The sequence below is a fragment of the Serinus canaria genome, chromosome 2 (assembly GCF_022539315.1).
Source record: "Serinus canaria isolate serCan28SL12 chromosome 2, serCan2020, whole genome shotgun sequence".
Classification (NCBI taxonomy): Eukaryota; Metazoa; Chordata; class Aves; order Passeriformes; family Fringillidae; genus Serinus; species Serinus canaria.
Window position 1 is genome coordinate 117,320,601 of NC_066315.1, and position 25,021 is coordinate 117,345,621.

Genomic DNA, 25,021 nt, shown 5'->3' on the forward strand with positions numbered 1-25,021 from the left:
ACTCCATCCTGCTGTGTGACCCACTCATTTCCACATCTGCTGTGTCTGCCCAGTCCAGAAAACACAGGTCTCTTGCAGTTCCACAGGCACACATACATGCATGTTGCTTTAAGAGCACTGAGTGTTACAGTTTTCAAACAAAAGACACTTACAGTAACCTGGTACATAGATGCTTTATTTCTGACATTAACACGGTCTGTATTGTGAGATTCTCTTACATAAAAGAAAAGTTTGTAGTACAACAAAAACTAAGATAAACAAGGCATTTGTTGCACCTTATGTCAAACCTTAGAACAAAAATATGGTGTAATATGTATTTAGGTTTCATGCAAGTTTGGCTGCTGCATGTACAATTTACCTATAAACTGAAAGAAATGCAAATGCACACAACATTCAAAAAGTAATAAGATGCCTGACATATGAAAGATTAAAACCTTCCTGCTAAAGCAACAAAGTAGGAGTTAACTAAACGATCCAACCAATACCAACACAAATTTTGACTACTTACCATAAACCTATGCTTAAACTTGGTATAGGTAGCTTTGATGATACCATTTCTACTTCAGTATACCATCCAGATTCTAGATAGTCATTCTGTCCTAATGTCCGATTTCATTTTTTGTGAATTAAATGCTGTCTCCAGCATGACATGTTGCTGTTAAATCCATTCTGGTAATGCACACCTAAATCTAGTACTGCCAAGAATTCCAATTGACTCCTTTAAATTTTGCTAGGTGAGGAGTAATCCTGGCATGATGGGCATTTTCTGATCCCTTGCTTATAATAGGATTCCCGCCCCCCTTAAAATTTTGATGTGAATTAAAAACTACTAAAAATGTTTGTGCCTATTACTATCAGAGCCAATATCAAAAAGCTCATAAAAACAAGGATTGTATAAGCTTTGAGATGCTTTTAAAAAGTTTAAGAACCCATTACCTTCCTTGTGCCGCTCATCACATGTTAAATTTCTCCATTAATTAATTCTTCTCTACCATCTTTGATATTAAAGTGTTAGGAACACTTTCCACACCCTGCATAGTACTGGTTGATCTCATAAAGTTAACTAGAGAACCTGACATCATGTAATTTTACATACAGTGCATATGATGCTCGCTCTTTCCATCTCTCATAGCAGCAAGCCGATTCTGCCACGATCTGTAGCAGCACACCCGGGAGTGGAGAGGAAGAGTGTTTGAATTATAAATAACTAAAACTACAGTGTACAATTCTATTTACCTGTCAGTATTCTGTTGAGAGCACTCCATTATAACTTGCTCGAAATTAACTACATAAAAATCTCTACAACAAAAGCAAACCAAAACATTCCTTCAAAACCAAAAATAAAGACATAAAATAAGTGCAAATACCTAAAATAGGCAACTAAAGCAAGTGTTGTGACCTGTATACCTTTAAATAAGGACAAAGATTTTTCATAAATAAAAGAATGTTCTCTTTGCTCTTCAAACATTTAGTCAGTATATAATGGTCAAAGTTAAGTGCAGATAAATTGTTTTGAGATCCAAGGTGCCAAGTTTCTTTAAAAAAAAAAAAAAGGAATAAAATATACATATTGTAAATGCATTAGTTTTTAGTTCCTATGCAGGACAAAGTACTCCTCGGTCACATATAAGACCCCACCATTTCTTTCTAAATATATTTAAACAAGGTACAGGAACAGTTGCTGTATAATATAGGAATACCTTGTAATTATGTTGTAGACCAACATGATTTTAGGGCTATAGTGCAATCTTTACGTAGATGTAACATACAGTATAGATTTTTACACTTCACCACTGTAATTCTTCTGCTATTTCATATATTTTAAGCTTGTCCTTTTTCCATTTTAGCTGTTTTAACAGGAAACAACATTGGCCTCTAGACAACCTGCATACATATAAATATCTACATTTAAGCTTTGAAATGGAAATAAATTATAAAAACAGACTCCTTTCCAATTTACAAAATTTTGCTTGTTCCTACATACTGTACAATACATTCAACAATCATCTCATTTTGAGATTTATGAAGAAAATACTGATGCTTTACACTAAACTTAATTCACCCCCCTCTGTCTACTTCTAGTACCATTTGCAAATAAATATATTTAACACTGTAGTTAATTTCATTGTTTTGCAGCATACCAAAAAAAATTAGTAGTGCAACTTTCTATCCTTCCTTTGTACTCCTTTCCATTGTGTTTCTTTATATACTAGAAAAATGCTACATAAGCAAAAGCACATTCAGTCATGTATGTTGCTCGTTTGGAAACCAGTAACAACCTATAAACCTACTCTATATTGAAAATGCTCTAACAGATAAAAAAGCGATGCAAGTCAAAAGAATAAATATGAAAAATAGACCTAAAAACTGTATGTTATCAGTACTGCAATGTATTTTACCCTTCTTTATATTTTAGGGGGTTACTCTTTTAATATCTAAAAAATTCATTGCAGAACTGTTTGCAGTATCCCTTCGTAACGAATGCAAGAGCTTCATGTCTGTTCTTTGTCAGTCAAAAGAAGAAAGGAAGCTTTAAGGTAGCTTTAAGGTTTCCCTTGGCAGACTCTCTCAAAGACTTAATTCCCAAGTATGGCACAGGAATCGCCTTCAGCATTGTTTCAGTTTCAATGGAAAGAGATGGTTGTCAGCTGCAGTGACCATCACAGTATCAGAGACCTTGAATTGCTGTTGGTAGCTGTGTATGTGCTCAGATACCTTCTTGCTTGTTCAGTCATGATAAGCTGGTCTTCTGTTTTTCCATAAACAACTGCCTCCCAGTCACGACTTGGCTGCATAAAATAAAATTCTGTTAAAAAGTTCTTTTAACAAACTAAAATACTTAAGCAATTCTCATACAATATTTCAGAGTAGTAATGAATTATTAAAGCCTAGCAATAATATATTTTACTGAGAAGGATCCAGATTCAGATGTAGTACAATACCTAAAACTTGTGACAAAGCTCCCTCACCATCTCTTAAATCCAGCTCCCCAGCAGTGCATCTGGGTTATGCTTTGAGTTCAAACACACAAAATGAAAAACACTCTTCAGTAGAGTCTAACCAGTTCAACAATTAATACATAAAAGGGCAGCTAATGAAGTTATCTTCTCTTTGAATGTCTTCCTCTTTAAATGTGCTAAGTTCAACAGGCAGAAAAACACTTTACTGACAGCTGTCTGGAGACACCAGGGAGGGTAAAATGAATTGGGAACTGAAAAAGAACATTGTGAAGAACTTCACTGAACCAAGTGACAGCTGTGGAAGAAGGGTCAGATTTTTGGGGAATATATTAGAAACAGCAAAGGAACTGGGAATGACAATGATGAATGGAAGAATAATTAAGCTACTAGTCCTGCTTTTTCCATGAAGCAAAGCCTACATCTTCACATAAGGTACTGAATCTTGAGCTGATTCATTTCAGCTCCAAATTGGACCTGACACTGGCTGACTGTAGCATGATGAAGAATGCAAGATCCTCTCCCTCCCACATGGAGCTGGAAACTGATCCAAAGTATCAGTTCCACATGATTCACAAAGAAAATTAGCTGTTTGAGCTTCTCTGTAAATTCAGCAGAACTTGATTCATGGAAGGGACTTGGAGTTAGAGAAGCCACAAAACTGAAAGGGAAATTCTCCAGGAAAAAAGGAAAAAAGATGGTTCAATGAAAATATTTGTGAGTATACTATGACTAAGTTCCCCTTTCAAGTATTCTGAAGACCATACTTCTGGGACAGATAGATGTATTCACGTTTGCTACAATTTGCAGCAAAAGAATTTTTTGGGTTTTGTTTTTGGTTGGTTTTTTTTTTTTACTTTTAATATCACAATTAAATGAACTTTGTTCTTCTTCCTCATAAGAAAAGATCAGAAAGCAAGACTGTTGTCTCTCTACTTAAAAACATCATTGTTAAAGCAATTAAGTAGAATATGGAAGGTCAGGCTCCAGGTGTCCTGTCTTCTGGGTTTTTTGTTTTTTAATTTTTTCATTAATACAGAGTTGTAGATATTCTGAGAAGACAAAAATACCTTATCCATTAACCCCCTATGGGACAAACTGGAATTGACACAAAGGTCAAAGAAATCTCTTCTTAAAGCTGGTGATCAGGACAGAGGGAAAACTAGCTTCAATGGTTTTACCAGAATGGAAAATATACGTATGTAAAAGAACAGGCCTGCTACAAGAACAATTACCAAACAGAATCTGTGGATAAACTCTGCTTAATGAATCCCACTGGGCTTATTATGAAGAGTAAGCACCAGACAAATTTGAGAAACTAAAGTCCTAAAGAAGTTTGGTTTGCACCAGGTCAAGTTTTCTAACTCCTAGTCTTGGGCACCCAAACCTGTTTTGTTGGTTTCCTCCTACCCTGGATTTTTCACCCCCCATATCCAAATCTTAGTGAAAAATCAGTTTGTTTTACTGAAACAAAGTGTGAAACATCAGGGTTGTGTTTAAAGAGCTTCGCTAAGAATAAACACTTTACAGAAAAATGACCAACTTACAAGAAATAAGAATCATGGAAACACTGAAACCGGATCACTGGTTTCAACAATTCTAGATATTAGTGCAAGACAGAAATAAAGCAACACAAAATTTCTTTGTTAACCCACTAACAGAATTAACAGAATTCTTTGCATCCAGACCTGAAGAGTTTTCTCCATTTTGACATTTTTTGTAGCACATGCATTCAGTTTCTTCTTAATTACTGCATTTGCTTTGTTTGCTGGATTTGTATCCTGTTTTTCTGATGTCAGGTTACATCTGTTGTCCTGTATTTCCAACAATGGTGTCATTAATAAAGATGTGGTATATGCATTTTTTGACTATTGACAAAAAAGAGAGTAGAGAACAGGAATAATAATTAGTAGTAATACAAAAAGACTTCAAATGCTGCCTTCAGAGAAGCCAAAATGTAAATAAAGTAAATACTATCAGAAAGACCCTAGGGAAGAATCTGAAAAGAAAATGTAATGAAGTATATGAAGAAGTAGCCTGGTCCATACTGGGATCCGTAGTACAACAAGCAGCTGCTAGCATAGTTTAGGTATCACTGAGTGGACAGTTTCTTTACTCTAAAGCCATGCCACTCTGATATATTTTGTTAAGAACAAGATTTGATAAGGGGGTAACTACAGAACAGTTTAAAAGAAAAAATCACTTTCACGTCTAGGACAATCCTTGTGAAAGTAAGGACAAGGAGACTAGAATCAAAAAAGCAATATCACAACAATTTTAGGGGGAGGAACTGCTTTAAGAACTGAAATAAGCACTGTATGGATCCTTCCAGAAGATTTTTATGTATTGGCAATGTCTATGGAAATAAACATAAATTAATTCAGCTTCAGCATACAAAAGTGGAAGACAAATATATGTCAATTTTAAAGACCAAAAGTTAGTTCACAGTAACAATGGCTAAATATTTGCTTGCTTACAAAAACACCCCATTAAACTGCATTAAACCACCTTTAAGGATTTATTCTTCCTCAGACCTTATTCCTAAATTATCATCACATGGACACACAATTTCTACCTAAAGACTGGTATATTTTTCACTTTTAAATAAGGTACTACTACTCTCTCTCTTGCTAGGAGTGAATGCTCTTGTTGCACCAGCATTCCTTATAAAAATGAAGGAAAACCCAACTTTTCCGAAGTTCCCAGCCTTTAATGGACCAAAACATCAAGGTGTATCTTAACCTGGACTCAGTAATCCACAATGATGTGTCATAACAAGACATCACTAAGAGAACAACAGGCATTTTGGTCATGACTGGAAGGGCTGCAGCGCTGCTGCTCCTTCCAAGAGATGCTTCTGGGGAAGCTGGCAATTCCCACTAGGTGGCAGAGCACCCAATACCCAGCAGGAAGATTCCAAGGCTTGGCACAGAGTCTAAGAGGCACTTTAGAAGGGAATTTAGAAAATCAGCTAGAAAGGAGTATGACCTAAGCACCTTGCACTGGCTTTTTAAGGAACTTGGCTCCGACATCCTGTATACAGCCTTAAACTTAATCAAGAATTACAGACATTTACTCTTTGAGCATTAAACACATACATGCATTAAGAACTCATTGGAACGAAGTTTTCCTACAAGACTAAAGAGTAAGCTATTCAATTACTCCACTGAAAAAACATTAACCTTCTTTTTAAAGGAAAAAGGGATCAAAATAGCCTCATATCTGATTTCCTCATGTCTTGTTTGTTGAGGCAGAAGTACTCAAATTCCTTTAGGCATAGGAAGCACACAAACTTCATCTTTTACACGCTTGATATTTGTTCTAGTATTCCCCTACTATGTGAAGCAGGAAAAACATGCTGCCTAATATGCAATTAGGTATTTTCAGAACACATTTGCCAGACTGTCAAGCATGCACAGCACAGGAGCAAATGTCATCTTCCTGGTATATTACAGAAAGCTTCAGCATGCTGTGTATGCTAAAGTTTATAGGCAACCAGCATGGAAACAGCTTTGCTACAAACCTGTGAAGCATTCACATTATTTTACCTACTCTGAAGGGCTGAAAGGAAAAATTCATGCATGAATTCAAGCCCAATGCTCACCTATTTCTTAAGTACTTAAAACAATATTTCAAACTGAAGGTATTTTTCACTTTCTAGATGCATTAATCTATCAAGTTCAGTCCAAAAATTTATTTTATTGGGCAGAACAAAAGATACACAGTTCCATATTAAATTTTGTTGCCAGTGATACTCTTCACTTAGATTAGTTTGGTTTAATTCTTACCTGTACATCTAAACTATTATCTTCTGTCAAACGCTGGGCCCCAACTTCCTCTTTATCCTGTGGATCTAGGACCAGTGATTTTCTGACTTTTTTAGAAAAGTTGTGCTGAAATAAACATTTTGCAAAAAAAAAAAAAAAAGTAAAATATTCTTTCAAAGCAGTTATTACCTATTTGAAATTACTATTGTCATATTACCTCCTGCTTGCAGTTTTTATACAAGGTGTCATCTTCCTCCTTGGGAAATATATCTGTTCCAGTTTCCTCCTTCAAAACTTCCCTAATGTCTTCCTCCGAGAAGGCAAGTGGTTGTGACTAAACATTAATTAAAATTGAAGAAGAAAATACAGGAAGTCTATTAGTGGCCAGTTCTTACAACATTCTACTTTCAGCTAACATAGGCCAGAAAAGAGATCTTGCAAAACATAGCAAGAAAGGACCTAAGCTACCGTAGTTAAAAACCACAGGGCTACATTTCAAGGCTATGAAGATTATTTTAAGTTCATTTTACTCCACATTATTTTTAGCCAGATAAAACATATATATGCACACAATAATGCCTCAAAAAATGCAAGGTAGCATTAAAGAAGACAAACTACTTGTTTGCAAATGGTTATCCACTGATAAAAGGGATAAAAGTAATTTATATATACTAAATACCTACATAAACCACATATATGTATATATATACATGCATAAAAACACACTAAAAAACTGTACTGGAAATGTGTAACTGTTGTTGTGAAATGAATTTATACCAATTTTAACACAAATCTTTGAATAAGACATTGATAGTCCTAAGTACAGTACAGAATTTCACAGAAGCCATACAGATGGCTCCTTTGTGTACTAACAGGAGAAGAATTCCCTTAAGCCCTCAAAATTTGATTTTGAACAGGAGGTTAATAGTGGACAGAAACAGGAATGCCAAACCACTCCATTTGCATAGTGAGGGACTGTGAATCTATAGGGTAACACAGATGGTGCCAAGCCCTGTGGCAAAGTCTGAGCTACCTTCTGTGTTTGCAGAAAATAAGCAGTCAATATATATTGGCTGGAATCTTTTCAGAATTTGAAAAGCATATGTCTCCTGAATTCCAAAAGTTATTATGCATTAACATACCTTAGCTAGGCTAGAGAACAAAAATTTAATTCATTTGGAACAAACTAACAAAATAAGGTAACATTATCCACAGTCAACAAAACAAAAAAAAAGTGTGTGAAAGCCAGCTGAATCAGAGGATCATGAACTGCTATACTAAAATTTTGGGATTTAGGATGAAGAAAACTGCAAACATCACTCAAGTTTACCACACTGTGGTAAACACCTAGTTTCAGTCCTAGTGCTGTAGAAGCACCAAAATCAAAGAACAACTCAGCTCTTACATAGCCCAGAACATTCAAAGATAATACAGTTTTTCAAGTGAAATGTGAAAGTTGTTTAAAATAATGAGGTCAGTCATACTAATCTACAGCAGTTTGCTCTTACCAGATTACCCAGCTGGAGAATCCACACCCATTCATTCTCTGATTTATAATTTTTCTTTTGAAAAAATAGAATCTAAAGTATTAAAATTTCAGGCAATTATGCAATCGCATTGTAAGAGATACAGTTTTAGCAAAGATAGGCAAATTCAAAACAACTCACAAACATGAAACTGATGCATTTAAGATTACCGTGGATCAAATTATTATATGTACTAAATTATTATTCAAGAAGACCATGCCTTCATACTACACTGAAGGATACAAGTCTAACAACCAGATCCAAAGCAGCTTTGATTCACATTCCAGCTGTTCTCTAGGATAAGCAAATGCTTTTTAAGATCACACTGAGGCTTACAACACCTCAAAACCAAGAGGGCATTTAGACTTCAACAAAGGAAAGAAACATATAATCACATACCATAAGTCTGAGGGGACCATACTTTTTTTCCTGAGCAGCCAAAGCATTTTTAAAAGGAGTTGGTGTCCTTGGTGTTGAACCCAAAAGAGATCTTCTCATTGTGGGACTTCTAAAACTATTAAGCACAGAAAAGCATTCATATGTGCATTTTAACATTTTAATATTTTATCATTAGCAATGTAATAAAATTAATCTAAGAAACATTTAAAAATACCTTTATTTATACAACAGATATCACCACCATGCATCTGAAAGTACTGAGATCACCATAGCATTACCCCATGTGTAATAAACTTTAATTTAATAACACCACCAGATGTTTAATGAAATAAACCTACCCCACATTTTCCTTTTGATCTTGTGGTGTCATTTCCTTGTGTAAAGGAGTTGTAATAAGAACTTTCTGCCCACAGATTGGAGTAGATGTAAATGCAGGATTTTCAAAGTTAAACTGTTCATTTCCAGAACAAGTGTTGAAAAACTAAGCACAAGAAAGGAAAAAAAAAGCAACCTTATAGGACAAAATTTCACCATTGTGCTGAACAGCAAAACCCCCCAAATTATATCTGAAAGACTTTAGCTGACAAATCCCAATACTCTATTCTTGACTTACTTATTGCTGAAACCTTGATTTTCTTCTTAAAATCCCTACTTCTTAATTAGGTCACAGAGACAAAAGGTCTCCATCAATAATTATTTGCATAAGAAAGTGTGAGCTGAGACACAGGTTGCCACTGCTGCTACCGCCCTCCCCATTAGTCTTCAAAAGAGAGGTTGTTTAACAGTATATTTTTAATATATTTACCCTTATGCAGATGTTTTAAGAAGTTTTTTGACATATTTATTTAGGCTACAATGTACTACTAGGGAAGAAACTACTTACAACTTATAACCCACCCCCACAGTCTTCACATTTAGCCCTATTTCCAAATGCACTCACCTGTGATGGAGAAAATGGTAGTGTTTTCACTGGCGTGCGCTTTAGTGCAACATTGACAGAATCATTACACAGGCCGTCGTTCAGCTCAGTAACCGGGGACTGCCCAACACGCAATCTCTTCTTCTTTCTCAGGATAGCAGGTGGATTGCTGAACTTGCTTAAGTTTGAGGTTGATGAAAAAACTGTTTCCTCATCCCCACTGATGCTGCTGTGGTTTTTGCCATCAAGCATAACGCCGACATTATACTGGCACTCAGCAGCCCCTTCGCTGTGTTGGAGCCGCATTAGTTTCACTGGAGCTGGCTTGACAGGGGATACAACAGCCTCGGAGAGCTCAAAGCACGTATCACTCCATGCTACTGGATCCTGTGGGGCAGGATGCAAAACACAAGCAGGCTTATCCAAGATTACTTCAGAATGTCCAAGCCAATCTATCAGCCCACTACCACCACAAGCCATATCCTGAATTATTCTCTGTGTCTTTCATACAAATCATAAAACACTGGATATTTTAAGACACAATTCTTTTAAAAAAGGCAATAAAGCAGTTGATAAGGCAGAAATTATAGACTAATACAAAATATGGTATTTTACACATATTGCATATGCTGACACTCCTAATTAAACACTTATTTTTAACAAGGAACTCAAACTTACAATTTCCATAAGATCTAGTGCCTCTGCAAATTCTGGAATGGTTTGTAGAGGTGTTAACATTCTATTTGCTTCTACACCCAAATACTTAGGTGGTGAATTCTGTTGAACAGGTGTGATGCGGGTCTCATCCATGCTGTAGAAATTACTTGTTTGTTCCTCAAGGCTACTTAGTGTATTAGGCATACAATCCTCCATGATAAAATTTCCAGACCAACAAGACAAGCTTCCAGCTTGCTAAAAAATTATGAAGAAACATGTTAATCTCATTCAACTTAGAGGCTGAAAAGAGTCAATTATGTGACTGTAGGGTGGGAATAAAAGTAGTCTGTGGAAAGACTAAGACAGACCAAGTATAACTATTCATTTTGGCATTTTCAAATACTAATTGTCTGTTTCAATTAAAGAAATTAGTCTTCTCTTTATATTAACACGCTCAACATTCTCAAATTGTGTAAGATTTTTATCTTACCTTACATTCATATCTTATACACACTCACAACTTAGGTAATTATGGGCTGTATTGGAAGCCATCTCTGATGCCAAGTTTCCTGAGTACCTGAACACCAGTATATGAAGTCATCTTCAGTACAGAACACTGAACTTCTAATTTTAAGATTAGAAAATGTTTCTAGAGTGTGAAATAATACTTGTTTGATCTGTTTTTTTTTTTTAATGCAGATTTTGCATTAATAGTTAAGTAAACTTCTAAAAGGCTATCCCACTTTAGTACACTACTTAATACCCAAGAAACAAACTTTAATTTTCACTGGAAATCTAGAAGTAAAACAGATGCTACTAGATAAGCAGAACTGCACTGTTTCAAAAGAATGCCAGGAATAACTCTGCCATATAAAATCTGAAGTTCACCTGTAACCTAAACTAGTGATCAATATGGTTGAGTTAGTTAGGTGTCTGATATGCACAGCCCTCTGAAGAAATCAGTGACTGCCATCTGCAAGTCACCCTAATTCTACAGAATTAGGCAAAGTCCACTGAATTTACACACAAACTGTGCACAGTGCATATTTATTTAGTGTTTGTCATGTCCAAATGTGAATATTAAGTATTGCAAGCACTCACACTGAAGTTCGAGGAAAATATAATCTACAGGACATTTCAAAATCAAATGGTGCAAAACCCATTATTTTTCACCTCTACTGGGCATAGGATCAATATTGCTGATCCATAAAACTGAATGGCAATATCAAACATGTCACCTCCTGAAGAGGATTAAAATACCAGGTCTTAAGAACTGCCAAATCACTGGTCATATTGCTGCTGTCTTCACAGTTTAGAAAACTGCACTAAAAATAAGTTGTCTCAGTTCTAATATATAGATTTTTGATTTCCAATGCAACAGCCATAGGTTTGATTTTAGAGGGTCAGGTGAAAAAACACCATACTAAAACCACACAACCGTTACTGAATTTCTGAGGATTAACCTCAGTAATGCAAATTCAAATATTTAGAGAAATTTACAGTCCTTACAGAAGACATTTGTTTTCTTCTGATTTCATTCTCTGCTGACATAAGTAGCAATTCAAGTTCCTTTATTTTCTTTTCTTTATCAGGATCATCATCAATAAATGGCTGCTGAAAAATTTAAGAAAGAAGCCATTACTATTTTTTACTTCCACCACCTCTTCACAATAAAGATTCTGCATTATAACACAGTTGTATTTTTAACAGGAATCCACACAGAGAGGGAACAGAACTGTTCAGGTTGTATCCCATTTTGCAGTACAGAAGTCACCCACAACTGAAACAACTCCAATTACCAGGAGATGGATCTAATATCAAAGTGGTGTGTAAGGTGGTATTTTAACTGGATTCTAATATGGCCTGTAAGTTATCTGTGTGCTAAACAACTATTTAAACTAAAGTTACTATATTCTATCTTAAATAGAACCAAGTGCTGGCACACTGGTTTGTATGTTTGCAGTTTCTACAATTCTGTGTTATTTATCCTCACTAAGTGTGCGAGAAAGTGTTTCAAACCAGCATTTTCTGACCCAGTATTTATACAAGCAATCCCACCACTACTATCAGAAAAGAAAATTAACTAATTGGTTTTGATTGGTTTGCTTGTTCTTAACCTCCTTAATACCTTCCATTATTACTATAAATATAGGTGAGGATATATGCTATCACCAGTTTAGAGAGTACTTCAAGGAGCAGAAAGTATCTTATACTTTTCTGTGTAGGGCAATCCAGACTGCCAAAAGCCAATTGAGGCTTTGTTGTGACTTGCATTCCTATACCATTATCAGGGAAGAAAATGCATGAAACAGATGACCTGCACAGGGAAACTTCAGATTAGGTAGAGAGTTCTACAGAATTCCACTATCTAACACCAAAAAAAAAAAAAAAAATCCATGTATTATTCCCTGTGTCTTCTTTTACTTCTTTTACTAATTGCAAATAAACAAGAATTCTTCCAAAGCGTCATATTAGAAACCAAGATCTATATTCATTCTGCACCACAAGAGGAATTTCAGATATATTCCAAGTGATGCCAAAAAAGCATAAGGAAATAATACATCCAATTTCTATTTGTTTTAAAATTCCTTAATTCTTCAGCATTTAGAATGCTGCAAAAGGGCAACTGATTGAAAGATGTTTATCAGTGAGAAACAAATAAAATCTAATGAGAATAAAAGAGCAAAGCCAGAAGTGAAAGTCACAGAAAGTTGAGTTTTTCAGATAGGGTTATATTTATTACAAAGATGTAAATAGTAAAGTCTTGTCTTTAAACCTCTCATAAGCTAGGTAATACTAATATAGGTCACAATTTAGCCGCAAGATTTAACAAACAGACTATGTTTTAAGCCGTATTTCTGTCAGAACCAATGCATCTGGGATATAGAAAGCTTCATTTTTCCTACATAAAACTACCAACTACACTAACAAGCTTACTTACAGAGGAACCAATATAAATGTAGGTGAATGATAAAGACTACCAGTCATTTTGAAGATACACATATTTTCATTTTACTGAATAATACTATGCAGTAAATTCTCTTTAATTTATTAAGGCTGTTAACAACTTACCTGAACTATGTTGGAAGAAGATGGAGCATGTTCTAGACAGCTGCCTTCTGGTGAGGCATACTGATATGCTGGAATCTAAAAAGACATAAAACATTTTACAAACCCTCAAGAAAATGAGGATATAAAATCAACTCTAGTTTATTATACATTAATTATTTATGGTTTACAAATCCTGAGTTGCCATAAAATCACAAAAATACTCAACAGATCTTCAATCTTTCATGTGTGTTTCTTGTTTCAAACCAAATCAATTATTTGAAACTGGGAAATACTTATTGTCTTAAATTTTGTACTTACATGTGTCTGAACAGGCACATAAAATTGATTCTGAGTGTGCAAGTGTTCCATAGTCAGACAAGGTTGGGGCTGAAGTTCAGCAGAACTAGCGCTTTCAGACTTTATAACACTTTGCAAATATCCTTCCTGTTCCACCTTTCTTCGCATTGTTGAATTCCAGTGATTTTTAATTGAATTATCCGTCCTAAAATGAAAGCACAAAACAGTGACTTGTTTCCAAATCTCAAAATTTAATATATGACAAAATTGACAGGGTTTGTACAGTAGGTTAATCTGAAGCCACAAATTCAGAAAGCTCCAGCAGCTTAGACCGAAAGTTCTGTAATCAGTAGAGTTTTGGCATAATGACTAGAAAGCTACTCTTTTTAGAACTTCCTTCTACTAAACTTCAAGTGTGCCAGAAATTAAAAGCAGAAAAGGAGAAAGACTTGCCAGAAATTAAAAGCAGAAAAGGAGAAAGACTTGCTTCTGACTGCAATCACAATGAGGAACCTTTTTTCTTAGATACTTGGAACAGTTTAATGAACACATAGTTATTTACCCCTCTGCTATAAATTTGCAGTGCAGGTAGCTAAGAAAATCACTTTGCTGTCCCAAAACATAATAAAGGCACTTTGGCTGGTGTTTGCTACTGGAAGACATCCCTTCTAAAATTGACAGCCTGCAACCCCCGTTCTACATTTTATGTGCAGCTTTGTGGAAGAACATCCTACTACCTCTTCATGCCCTTGATCATAGATATGATAAAACAGGCATGGCATTTTGACAAGCAGGCTGAAATCACTGAAAACACTAAACAAACATTAAGGTGAGAGTAGACTATAACTGCATTACTGTCTAAAACACTAGCATTATTACTCCTAGTCTTAGACAGAGGTACACAGAAACAAAAATTGGTTAAAGCCCCGTTCTCATTTAAGGGCACTCCAAGAAGTATTCCCCTTTTTCATCCCAGTAGTGTTGGACTCTACAGATCTCCCAGGTCTATGATCTTTAGCAGTCTTTAGCTAAGTGTATCAGATTTATTGACAATAAACAAGGGAGTAAATAGGAATTCTTCTGTCAAACTCATCTTTCCTCTCCAAAATTCTATTTAGATGCAACCCATTCTCTTCGCATTCCTCCAAAGTATTTACTGTGAGCCGTGGATTGTGCACTTCATCAAAACACAACATTTTTAAGCACGCATCCCTCATTACACCAAGGTAACAAATGCTGATATTCCTCAGGCACAGCAAGACAGTTACCTCTTCAACACATAAACTGAATTCAGAAAGGGACAGCTTAACACTGAATTTCAGTAAATGGTACAAGGTAAAATAATTATTTCATCAAACTGTTCTCACACTAAAATCTTGTTTTCCACAGCAAATCGGCAGTGAAACTTGAAAGAAATAAAAGGCAAACAAGGCATACAATTAATTCTTAACTTAGAGACTTCATGATAACCAACTAACTTTGCAATGCATGACTCCTAAGTCTGGACTTTTGAAGGTTACTAAGATTTTCTTTTACAAGTGTCCAGTTCAACAAGTGCTACAAACACACACAAAAAAAAAAAAATTCAGATCTTAAATCAGGAAAGTCACCATCAAATGCATATTAATGAATGCACTTGGAGATCAAGTTTGATATCAAACCACTTTTCTACCACTGCTTGCAGTTAATTCAGTTCAGTTCTGTTACAGAGGGTTTTTACGCAATCAGGAAGAATCTGAAAACACCCACAAATGGTTAGAGCTCTTTTTATGGGTTTGACATCTTTTTAAGAATACAGGTCAAATGTGAAAGATTTTTGGCATCTATCAAGATAACTATGTTTTGATGTAAGTCTCAGCAGATGCTTTCTAACGAACAAGTTACGATTTGAAAGGGTACTGAGATGAGTACTTTTCATATTCCAACGTTTAACACAAATAGAGTTGAAAAGCACCTTCCAGGAAGCAGTTTTGCTATTTCAGCCCATCGGTTTCCCAAACGCTTGTGAGCTTCATAGATTATTCTGTCCTCTTCTTCTGTCCACGAAGACTTTTTTACCTCAGGATTGAGATGGTTATGCCATCTTTCTCTGCACTGCTTGCCTATTCTTCCTTTCAGGTGTTTTGCAATTAGAGACCAGCGCTTTGGACCATACTTCTGAACTAATTCAATAACCTGCAATACAGATGAAAGCACATTACAATTTCAGAAACCTAATTTACCTAATCAAAGGCTGAGAACAGTGATAAACACACATTTTAGAATAGCAATCTAATAGGCAACAGATATCAGGCTTAAGGAGGCACACAGTGACTTGCGGGTTTAAAAATAATTTTTCAAGAAATCAGAAATTACTAACTCCAAATTCTCTCTTATTTAGAATATAAGTGTATACTGATGAAAACATTCATTTGGAAGTTTCCTTTCCATCACCCACTGCATAAGCTGACATTAGGAAAGGACAAAAAAGAAACGGGTAAGCAATTCATTTGACTATTTTCAACAATTTCATATGAGAAAAGCGCCACGCCTCTACATCTAGAAATGGAATGGAGGCTGGGAATTTTTACAGAGTAGAAGCTCTTTCTTAAAAGACTAATGAGAACTGTAAAAATAATAGATTAGAAAGACCATATTCATAAATTGGTAAACAGTAGTTTAAAATATCTTAGAACAGTTTTAAACAGTGGGAACAAGAAACAAGTTTGAAATACCACAAGAAATCTGTATTTGCATCTCCCCACCAGGCAGTCCAGGTTGTGCAGGCAAAAGGCTACAGTATGGATTAAAAACAGCTAGGTGAAAAAGGAGCCTAAACCACTGATAGCTTCTTTACACAAAGAAATGGTTTCACAGAATATTCTGAGCGGAAAAGAAACCAGAAGGATCATCAAGTCCAATGGCCTATACAGGATCACTCTCCCAACTTTGGCATTATTAGCACTATGCCCTAACTAAATAAGCTGATCTCAGGGTTGTAACAGTAGGTTATGAAATAATTTCCCTTATTCCCGAACCCTTCAAGTCTGGTGGTGTTGAGGAACAAAATATGTAAATGAGACCTTTAACCTTTAGTGCTACAAAGAGATTCCCCCCTCACTTGATAAACTAGAGTAATTCAGCCAGCAATCTCACTAATGGGAAATTAAATGCTTGAGCAGACTCAACATTCCATCTACTTAGGAGAGAATTTTTTTCTTCTCATACATCATAATGTAATAAAAGTATACATGTCACAAGACGCATCAGACATCAACTATATGGAAATGGAACTTAAAAAAAGTACACATTCTTAGCAGTCATATGTCAACTTTATTAAAAAGCAGAGTATCTATTAGCTTTTGTTACCCTTTGATCTTCTTCTTTAGTCCAGGGACCTTTAATCAATTCTGGGTTTAGTACCTTCTGCCACCGATGCTGGCACTGAAAATCCGAACGATTCTGAAACAGTTTTAGAAAAGCAGTGTAGCTGTTATACTCTGAAATACATAAAGCTGTAAATACATTCTAGCATGAATTATTAGCTTATTTCAAATTAAAAGACTTATTTAGAAATTTGTTCTAAGTATAATCATTAAATTCTCCCTTATCATTTCTTATTTCATTTACTCATTAAAAAACTCTTCTCTGGGAAAAAAAAACCTTGCATGAAGCTCTAATTTAATTATTTCAATGTACTAACTTGATTATCAAATTTAGAACTTACTCATCTTTAAAGAAAAATTTATATTTGTCCTCATTACTCCACATTTTCTCTGAACTTTGTGGTTGATCTATTTTTGACATTATCTATAACTTAAATAAGGGGAGGAATTTTTTAAGGAAATACTTTTCCTTTCAAATAAAAGAAAACACTTTTCACTAAATCCCAAATGAATGTATTCTCAGCTCTTTACTAGAGTGTTAAGGAAAACAGATTTAGATCAAATTTAGTTAACATATACTAATTAAACAACCTTGTTTTTGCTGGTCAGGACAGATGGTGCTTTTCTGTAGCTTCACTAAGGATCTTTTGAAATATTGTTCCCAGTTATGAAAGAGAAGTAACCTTCACTTAGCCTCCTAAAAACTGTCTATATGAAAGGGTTGGTCCAATGCTTAGAAATATACAGGTAAGAGCCTGCCCCAGGACAGCATACTTTTTTAACACTGGGACATGATTATTTACTTGCTTCAGAGCAAGCCGTTGGATAGCAAGTACCAACTGCAAGGTTTTCCTGGTCTTGTCAACCAAGTAAAGGTGTTACCATGCTAAGATGAAGTTAACGTAGCAGTCTGCAAGACCAGAAAAAACACCCAGAACACTAACACCTGAAATTACACTGTTCACAGTACCTTCAAGCTAATCACAAGTAGTAACTGTATGATTAAAAGCATGCTACAGTTTTTTGCAAAACATCATCATTTCCTGTTGAAGAGAAACTGTAAAAAACAAACTCAATATAGAATAGCTGTTACTATTTGGACAAAACCATTTTAAATTGTGGCCTTATAGTGCTTTTATCTTCTAGATATTTCTGAAATCATAATATGATTTGGAGAGAAGAGCAAAGCAAATGATAGAATGAAACAATATAATTGTTTCAGTTTGCCTTAGCCACAAAAAAAAAAAAAAAAAATCAAGTGATTACAAGCTACACTCTCACTCTTGAGAGTGACCTTGAAGCCATCTTCACTTTTTTCAGGCAGAATGGAGGGAAGGTTTATCTGTGCCTAGTCCAGCAAAGAAATGAGGGTTTAAAAGCACAGCAGTTTGAGAGCCTTTACAATTCAAAATACTCTTGGCTTTCCTAGCAAAAGACCATCAGCAAAAAGTGTGAATTACGCCAGCCTCAATTATTTGGCTGTTGCAATACGTCACCCAAAAAGGCTGTGCAGGCTCCATCCATGGAGATAATCCAAGCCAAAGACCTGGGCAGCCTGACCTTGCTTGAGCAGCGGCTGTGAGCCAGATGACCTGCAGAAATTCCCTCCAACATCAATGATTCTGCAGTAGGCACCTGATTATGCACATTTCTTGCGATAACTGGGGAACGTTTTTTTCAACCTCACTTGGGCCCAGCTGGACAACAGGTTTTTTTGTCTCCAGAAGGATTTTTTTTCAGATGGAGAATTTTTTACTAAACTGTTAGATCTGTTAAATGCAACTCCATGCTATACATGCATATCAGTATCACCAAATGTATTTTCAAACATGTTAATATAAAAGCTTTCTGATTCTCTTTTGCCATCCACTCATTTCACTGATTTTTATAAGGGAATAAGGTACATGTAAGGAATATGGATTTGCCTATGCCCGACTTAAATTTAGAAGCTTTGAGTTTATTACCTGATATCTATATTTTTCCACTTGGAAAAAAAAAATAGAAGCATCACAGTTGCACAAAAATATGATGAGAACAATGCAAAGTTATAGTTGTTCAGCATTTAGAATTCAAGTCCTTTTTTACCTTACAGTGGAAGTTCATACAACCACATCATCCCACACAATATTGTAAGAAGCTCAAAGGTAGAATGAGGTGCAATTTTTTTGATTTCTAATATTTCAATATCCAATACCACTTCTAGGAAGTGATTTCAGCCTTATATTCCACAGCAGATATTTTATAGCATTTGTTCCAAAGAGAAACAAACACCATCAATTATAGTTGTAGGTACTTTCTACCATTACCTCAGAAAAGCAGTCATCACCATAAAAAAAAAAAACCCAAACCCAAACAAACAAAAAAACCCCAACAAACACACACAAATAAATAAACACATGTGCCCCCTTGCCTATGGCAGATAAGAAATTCATCCTGCTCCTTTCAAGCACTCTTTCAGATGCAACCCACTCTCCTAACTTTTTCAGAAGCAACCTGTGAACTGTGGCTATAGCCACCATGAGTAATGGAACCAGTAAGATACAGAAATGCATTCCATAATGAAAACAAATAACAAGTGTGAACACAAAGTATTTTTAATCATTTCAGACTATCACTGAAGACTGAGTCCATCAGGTTTTTCAAGGTCTGAGCTAGATCAAGTCTGTTTTAGAAAAACCCTCTAAAATACCTTTTATTATGTGCTTCTGATTCTATTTCACTTCATTTCCAAGCTAGACATATGACCAAAGTAAATAAATAAGAGAACTTAACTGAAACAGAGATTCAACTTACTTGTAGATGACTAGCAATGAAAGCCCAATCATCTGTACCATTTTGTTCCACCAGCTTCTTTAGCCTTTCATCCTGTTAAGACATAACCTCAGCCAATGAATTTTACATGCTACCCCAATACAACACTAAATAATAATATATTTCATGAGCTAAGAAGATCAGGTAGGGATCAAAGTAAAACAAAAAAAAGTATTACCTCTTCACGAGTCCATTTCACCTTGCTACATATCTTCTTCAAACCTTTTTGCTGTGGTACTTCATAGTCATGATCCATATATTGAAAGTCATCGTCTTCCTCACTACAAAATACATACAACATGAGTGAAGAAGATCAAAACAGAGTTTAAAAATACCTCTGAAAAACTTTTTTTACTAATTACTTGCAGCTTTTTTCCAATCTATACATATTGTTCTAAAATGACATATGGGATTTGCACGATCACAAGGTCTGCCTCTAGCAGTTCACCATGTCAAATTACCAAATTAATTTTAATTTCAAGGCCGCACACTGGACACAACTCCTTCCAAGACAAGATTTAAATTTGAAGTAAAAACTACCTTTTAAGATTCATGTATTGCTAATACATTTTTTCATCTTTATTTTACATGAATGAGCTTATAGAGTGATGTTAGGCTGCAAAATACATTCATGAGCCACCTCCACAAGTGAAACAACAAACACAACAAGAATGTTAAGTAAGTAAATCTCAACTTGAGATTTCATGTGGGCTCCCGACTTGACTAAAAGCGTTGCCGCGGTGTTACAGGAATTAGATACAAATCTTTGAAGACAGACACGTTCCAGAATAAATAACTTCGGCCTCAGTGCTGAGCCCTAAAGCGCAGAGAGGCAGGGCAGCCAGGTACCTCTGCGACTCCGCGTAGATCACGCTCCATCTACTGGAGAAATGCCGAACTCCACATTGTGCATAAACAAAGCCTTCCGAACAGGCGGCACAGGGAAGTGCTTCATGGAATCATCGCATAAACTTGTGTCAGTGACTCATGTTAGCATAAATTCAAACACATGTGGAAACCTAGCTCTAACAACAAGAGCTGCTGTGCCCCTGCATTAATTATACCAAAGGCACAAAGAAGGGACTCCCATCCAAATACATCACTTAAATTAAAAGCAGTTTTACAGTGTAATTTTTTTCTTAATTTTATTATTGGTACAAAGCATGATAAAAATATCATAAATTCAGGTTCAAAACAAAAATTATTTCTTCTCATCCTTGACAATTACTTCAATTATTTTAATCAAAAGTATAAAAAAACTCTTCCCCAGTAATGAAATTAACCTGTGCTATGGACGATCTCTCCATTATTTTCTAGAACATGCAATGATCAGCACAGCACGCTGATTAACCACTTACACATTATTTGTTATTTCCCATTAAGTCTGTTCCTGTCAGCCACCGAGGACATACTTTATTCAAAACCATTACCACAGGATAGTAAGTGCTCAACTCCTGCGCGCTTGTTTCGCATCCTACACCGCATGTGCATTTGCCCTACTTAGCTTCATGATGCAGCAGGAAAACATAAGCAAATTAAAACTCTGCTGAGTCGCTGAAAGACAAGACAGCAAACTTGTGGGAAGGTCAACAGCAAGTTCTTCATCATACTTTGGGAAAAAAAATGAGCTCTAAACACTTCAAGAGGTTTGCATTAAGTGGGCTAAGACTTAAAAAACCAAAACTTAAACTCAGAAGTAACACTTTTTTCTGCCTTTTGACCAACTCCTCTTTTTTCTTTTCTCCACAGGTATTTGACAAACTTCAGGGATCTATCTTAGGATATTAATACCAAAATACACTTCTCATAATACCATTTCATACCAAGTAGGCCATACAGTTCACGTAAAACTAAAATCAGGCCTTCTTGTAAAGCCCTTTGTCAACACGACCTCCTCACCCACTGCAGAGCAAACTAGTTCGTGAGCAGTCTCCAGTAAGGAGAAAAGTCAAGGGGATTCAAAAGCAGAGAAGGGCTCCATGTGCACGGCAGTGACGCTGATGAGAGCTCCAGTGCCAGAGCAGGTGGGGGCCCCGCCTGGGGGCAGCTGCGGTTCAGAGCCCTCCCTGGGAGCTCTCTGACCGCACGCGTGTCCCACAGCCACAGCAGTGCCTCTGCCAGCCAAGCAGGCACTAACCTCTCTGGCACCTCCATTCCACCTGAACAACCACCTAGTCCTGAGTCTTTCTTAGACCAGTGCTATGACAGACTATAAATCAAATCCTGATTAATGAGTGGGACTAGTATTTTAAGTTTCCAATTAAAAAGACGAGATTTTTAAACACATGGGGTTGTTACAGTTCCTTTGACAATTCTTTTGCAGTCATGAAACTGCTAAAATACTGCACCAAAGTGGAAGGCATTCACCAAGTTTCATCAAATAAGACATCTGGGACAATAAAGTACATATTTTGTGAGATCTGCGCTAGCTGTCCTTGCAATTCTGAGTTGAGGACCATTAAAAGAAAAAAATCAAGCTTGCAACTGTAACAATCAAGAAAAGTTTAACATTAAATGAATGTAAGATTAAACTTAATACCATTTGGTGCAAAACAATTACACTTTCTCCTTACTTCACACCTAGATCAAAAGCCTTGAAGTCACTTTCATGAAAACTCATAGCTTCAATGATTTAGTTTTGGAGATACCATCATCAGACACTGACACAACATCCGCCCTGGGCTACCGATCTCTAACCAAACCTTCCTCTGCTATCCACAACCCGCTGTACTTTCAATCACGAAATCAAAGCACTCCACAGCCATGGGAGATCATACAATCTAAAGCTTGACAAAAATGAAACTACTGTGTGTAATACCACAGGTGAAAGTCCCTTAAACTACAAAATACTGATCAGGAGTGCCAAGAAACATGCTGCCTCCGAGCTATTCTTGGAGACAGCCAAGAACAGATAGCTTCAGCAGTCAGGCTCTACAAGCAAAGCCCTTTGTGGCTTACACAACTAGAACACCAAAGCATTGTTTTCTTGTTTTATCTGCAGCTTTTCAAAAAAATACTCTCTTATAATTTTTCCCATGTCAGAGGAAAACACAAAAGCAGTTTTAATATGCATAACTTTGAAACCACCCCCAATTCAATGAAAGTATACATTCACAACAAACCCCAGATGACACAGATAACTCACCCAGTATCCTTTACTTTCCCAATCCCAATCCTTCTCTTACATTTCTTTATAACTTTCCAGAAACTGATTTAAGACAGAAATAACCATAGCAACAAAACATATCTCCAAGATCCACCTTCTGAATACAAAGCAAAGACACACCCATTCTCATATCAATATAACAAAAGATGTATGAAAGCCACCTAGGGCAGCTGCTGGAGACCTTGTGCAAAACGTGATCTCTCAGGAATATTTCAGGCTAGACTGTGATATCTTCAGTCAAAGAATATATCAGCTGAGAAAAAGTAGCTGCATAGAACATACTGAAAGAATCAACAGGCCCAAACCTTATATCAAGGCTGTGCCAAAGCTACTTGGTGGGTGAAAAGGAAAAAGTGTTACTCCAACAAAAAGAAAATAACAAGCACGGAAAGCTACTGCGAAGACAACGTAGTTGTTACTGACGAGCAGTTGCCCAGGTAAGCTACAACAAAGACGACCTGAGCGAAAGCACAGAAGTGAAAGCAGCTGCCAGGGGAAAGGCGGGATTTGTACCCGAGAGGTGGTGCCCAGAAGTCCGAGAGGAGATACCTGCGAGGGTGCCGGAGGGGGGAGGGAGGTGGGCAGTGACAGCCAAGGCCGGGGCGGTGGAAGGAGGCCGAGAGCAGCGGTGAGGGGCGGGGCGGCACCTGGCTGGGATCCCGGGGCGCGGGGGGAGCACCTGGCCGGGATCCCGGAGCGCGGGGGGAGCACCTGGGCTCGGGACGGCGGTGTGGAAGGCAGCACTGCCCGGGAGGGGATGGGGGGCAGAAAGCGCAGAGCGCTCTGGTCCCGCACTCACCTGCGCCGTCTCTCCGCCATCCTCGGCGCGCACCATAGGGGGGGCCGCCACGGCCGCGGGGCGCAGCACGGAGCCCCCGAGCCGCCCGGGCTCCCTCTCTCACAGCCGGGCAGGGACGTAGGAGGGCACCGGCGGCTTAGAATGCCTCTAGCCGGGCAGGGATCCTCCCAGGGCAAGCTGCTCCCCGCGGTGCCCGCAGCGCCCCGGCGGCCGCCCTCAGCCCCGGCCCGGCCCCGGCGCGTCAGGCATGGCTCGGCCTGGCCGCTGCCCGCAAGGTCGGGGCGCGCAGCGGCCCCTTTCTCTCCCCTAATGCGCCTCGCTCTCCGCTGCTGTCAGAGCTGCCGCGGGCTCCGGCGGCGCCCGCCGCCCTCCTTCCCTCCGTCTCCGGGCCGCTCTGCTCCGCTGCCCTGCCCTGTGCCCGCCCGGCCCCCGCCGCGCACCGGCCGCCGCCACCGCCGCTCGGGCTCAGCCGCCGGCGCTCGCGGCGCGCTCGGCCGGTGCCGCCCGAATCTCGCGCGCAGCCTCCCCCCCGCGAGCCGCCGTTTGAATCTGCGCAGGCGGACTGACGCCCCATTGGCCGCCGCCGACCGCACGCGGCTCCGCGCGCCGGGCGGGAGGGGGCGGGGCCTCGCGCCGGCGGGCGGGCGATGTGACGGGGCCGGGGCGGGGGGAGCGGGGCGGCCCCGTCGCAACGCCCCGCCGCGAGCGCCCGCGAGCCGCCCCCGCGCCGGCGGCAACGGCGGCGGCTCCCGACGGCAAAAGAGTGAGAAAGTAACGGTGGGGCCGCCCCCGCGCGGCAAAACCGAGCGTCTCCTTCGAGCCGGAATCGAACCAGCGACCTAAGGATTCCCGCGGGCCGCGCCTCTACAGTCCTCCGCTCTACCAGCTGAGCTATCGAAGGGAGCTGCCTGAGTTCTCTACTTTTGGACTTAAATCCTTTTTTCCGGCTGTCGCTGGTGACGTGCGTTGTAATTGGTGTTGGATTTCTCTTTCCGAGAGCGGCTGGAGCACGGAGACGCGCCCGGGACGGACACATGGAACTGCGAGAGGCCCAAACTGGCATCGGCGGCTCCTGCACCCCGGGCCCTGCTGCCCGCAGGTCGGTCAGCGCAGGGGGCGCGGCGCTCTCGGCTTCTCACGCTCCCGCGCCGGGGCGAGCTGTCCCGGCGGACGAGGGCAGCGCTTCCCGCTTCCCTCCCTTGCCGAAAAACCCGGTCCTGTCCTTGCTCGCATGCTTAGGAGACGGTAGCGAAGCTTCCCATCAGCCAGCCAGTGCTCTTACGGGCTCCTGCTCCTGCCACGGCACG

The 25,021-nt window shown here is 38.5% G+C and overlaps 1 protein-coding gene and 1 non-coding gene across 5 annotated transcripts; both read right to left on the minus strand.

Moving 5' to 3' along the window:
- Positions 1-153: 153 nt before the first annotated feature.
- On the minus strand, positions 154-24,033 carry MYBL1 (MYB proto-oncogene like 1). 4 transcript variants are annotated; one of them, XM_030238170.2, is made up of 16 exons: positions 23,715-24,033; positions 19,928-20,030; positions 19,732-19,803; positions 16,922-17,014; positions 15,528-15,748; positions 13,595-13,778; positions 13,298-13,372; positions 11,735-11,839; positions 10,247-10,480; positions 9,590-9,955; positions 8,988-9,130; positions 8,650-8,764; positions 6,942-7,058; positions 6,746-6,850; positions 4,646-4,825; positions 154-2,789 (listed from the first exon to the last, which is right to left on the minus strand). In XM_030238170.2, exons 1-16 carry the CDS (start codon positions 23,732-23,734, stop codon positions 2,661-2,663), a joined length of 2,262 nt encoding a protein of 753 aa, XP_030094030.2. In that variant the 5' UTR covers positions 23,735-24,033; the 3' UTR covers positions 154-2,660. The 4 variants fall into 4 exon arrangements, with proteins under 4 accessions (XP_030094030.2, XP_030094038.2, XP_030094042.2 ...); XM_030238178.2 differs by having other exon boundaries at positions 11,735-11,836; positions 23,715-23,864; XM_030238182.2 differs by lacking the exon at positions 11,735-11,839 and having other exon boundaries at positions 23,715-23,864.
- Positions 24,034-24,525: 492 nt separating this feature from the next.
- On the minus strand, positions 24,526-24,615 carry TRNAY-GUA (transfer RNA tyrosine (anticodon GUA)). The gene is given in 2 exon segments: positions 24,526-24,561; positions 24,579-24,615. It is a non-coding gene; the product is annotated as a tRNA-Tyr (tRNA).
- Positions 24,616-25,021: the final 406 nt, after the last annotated feature.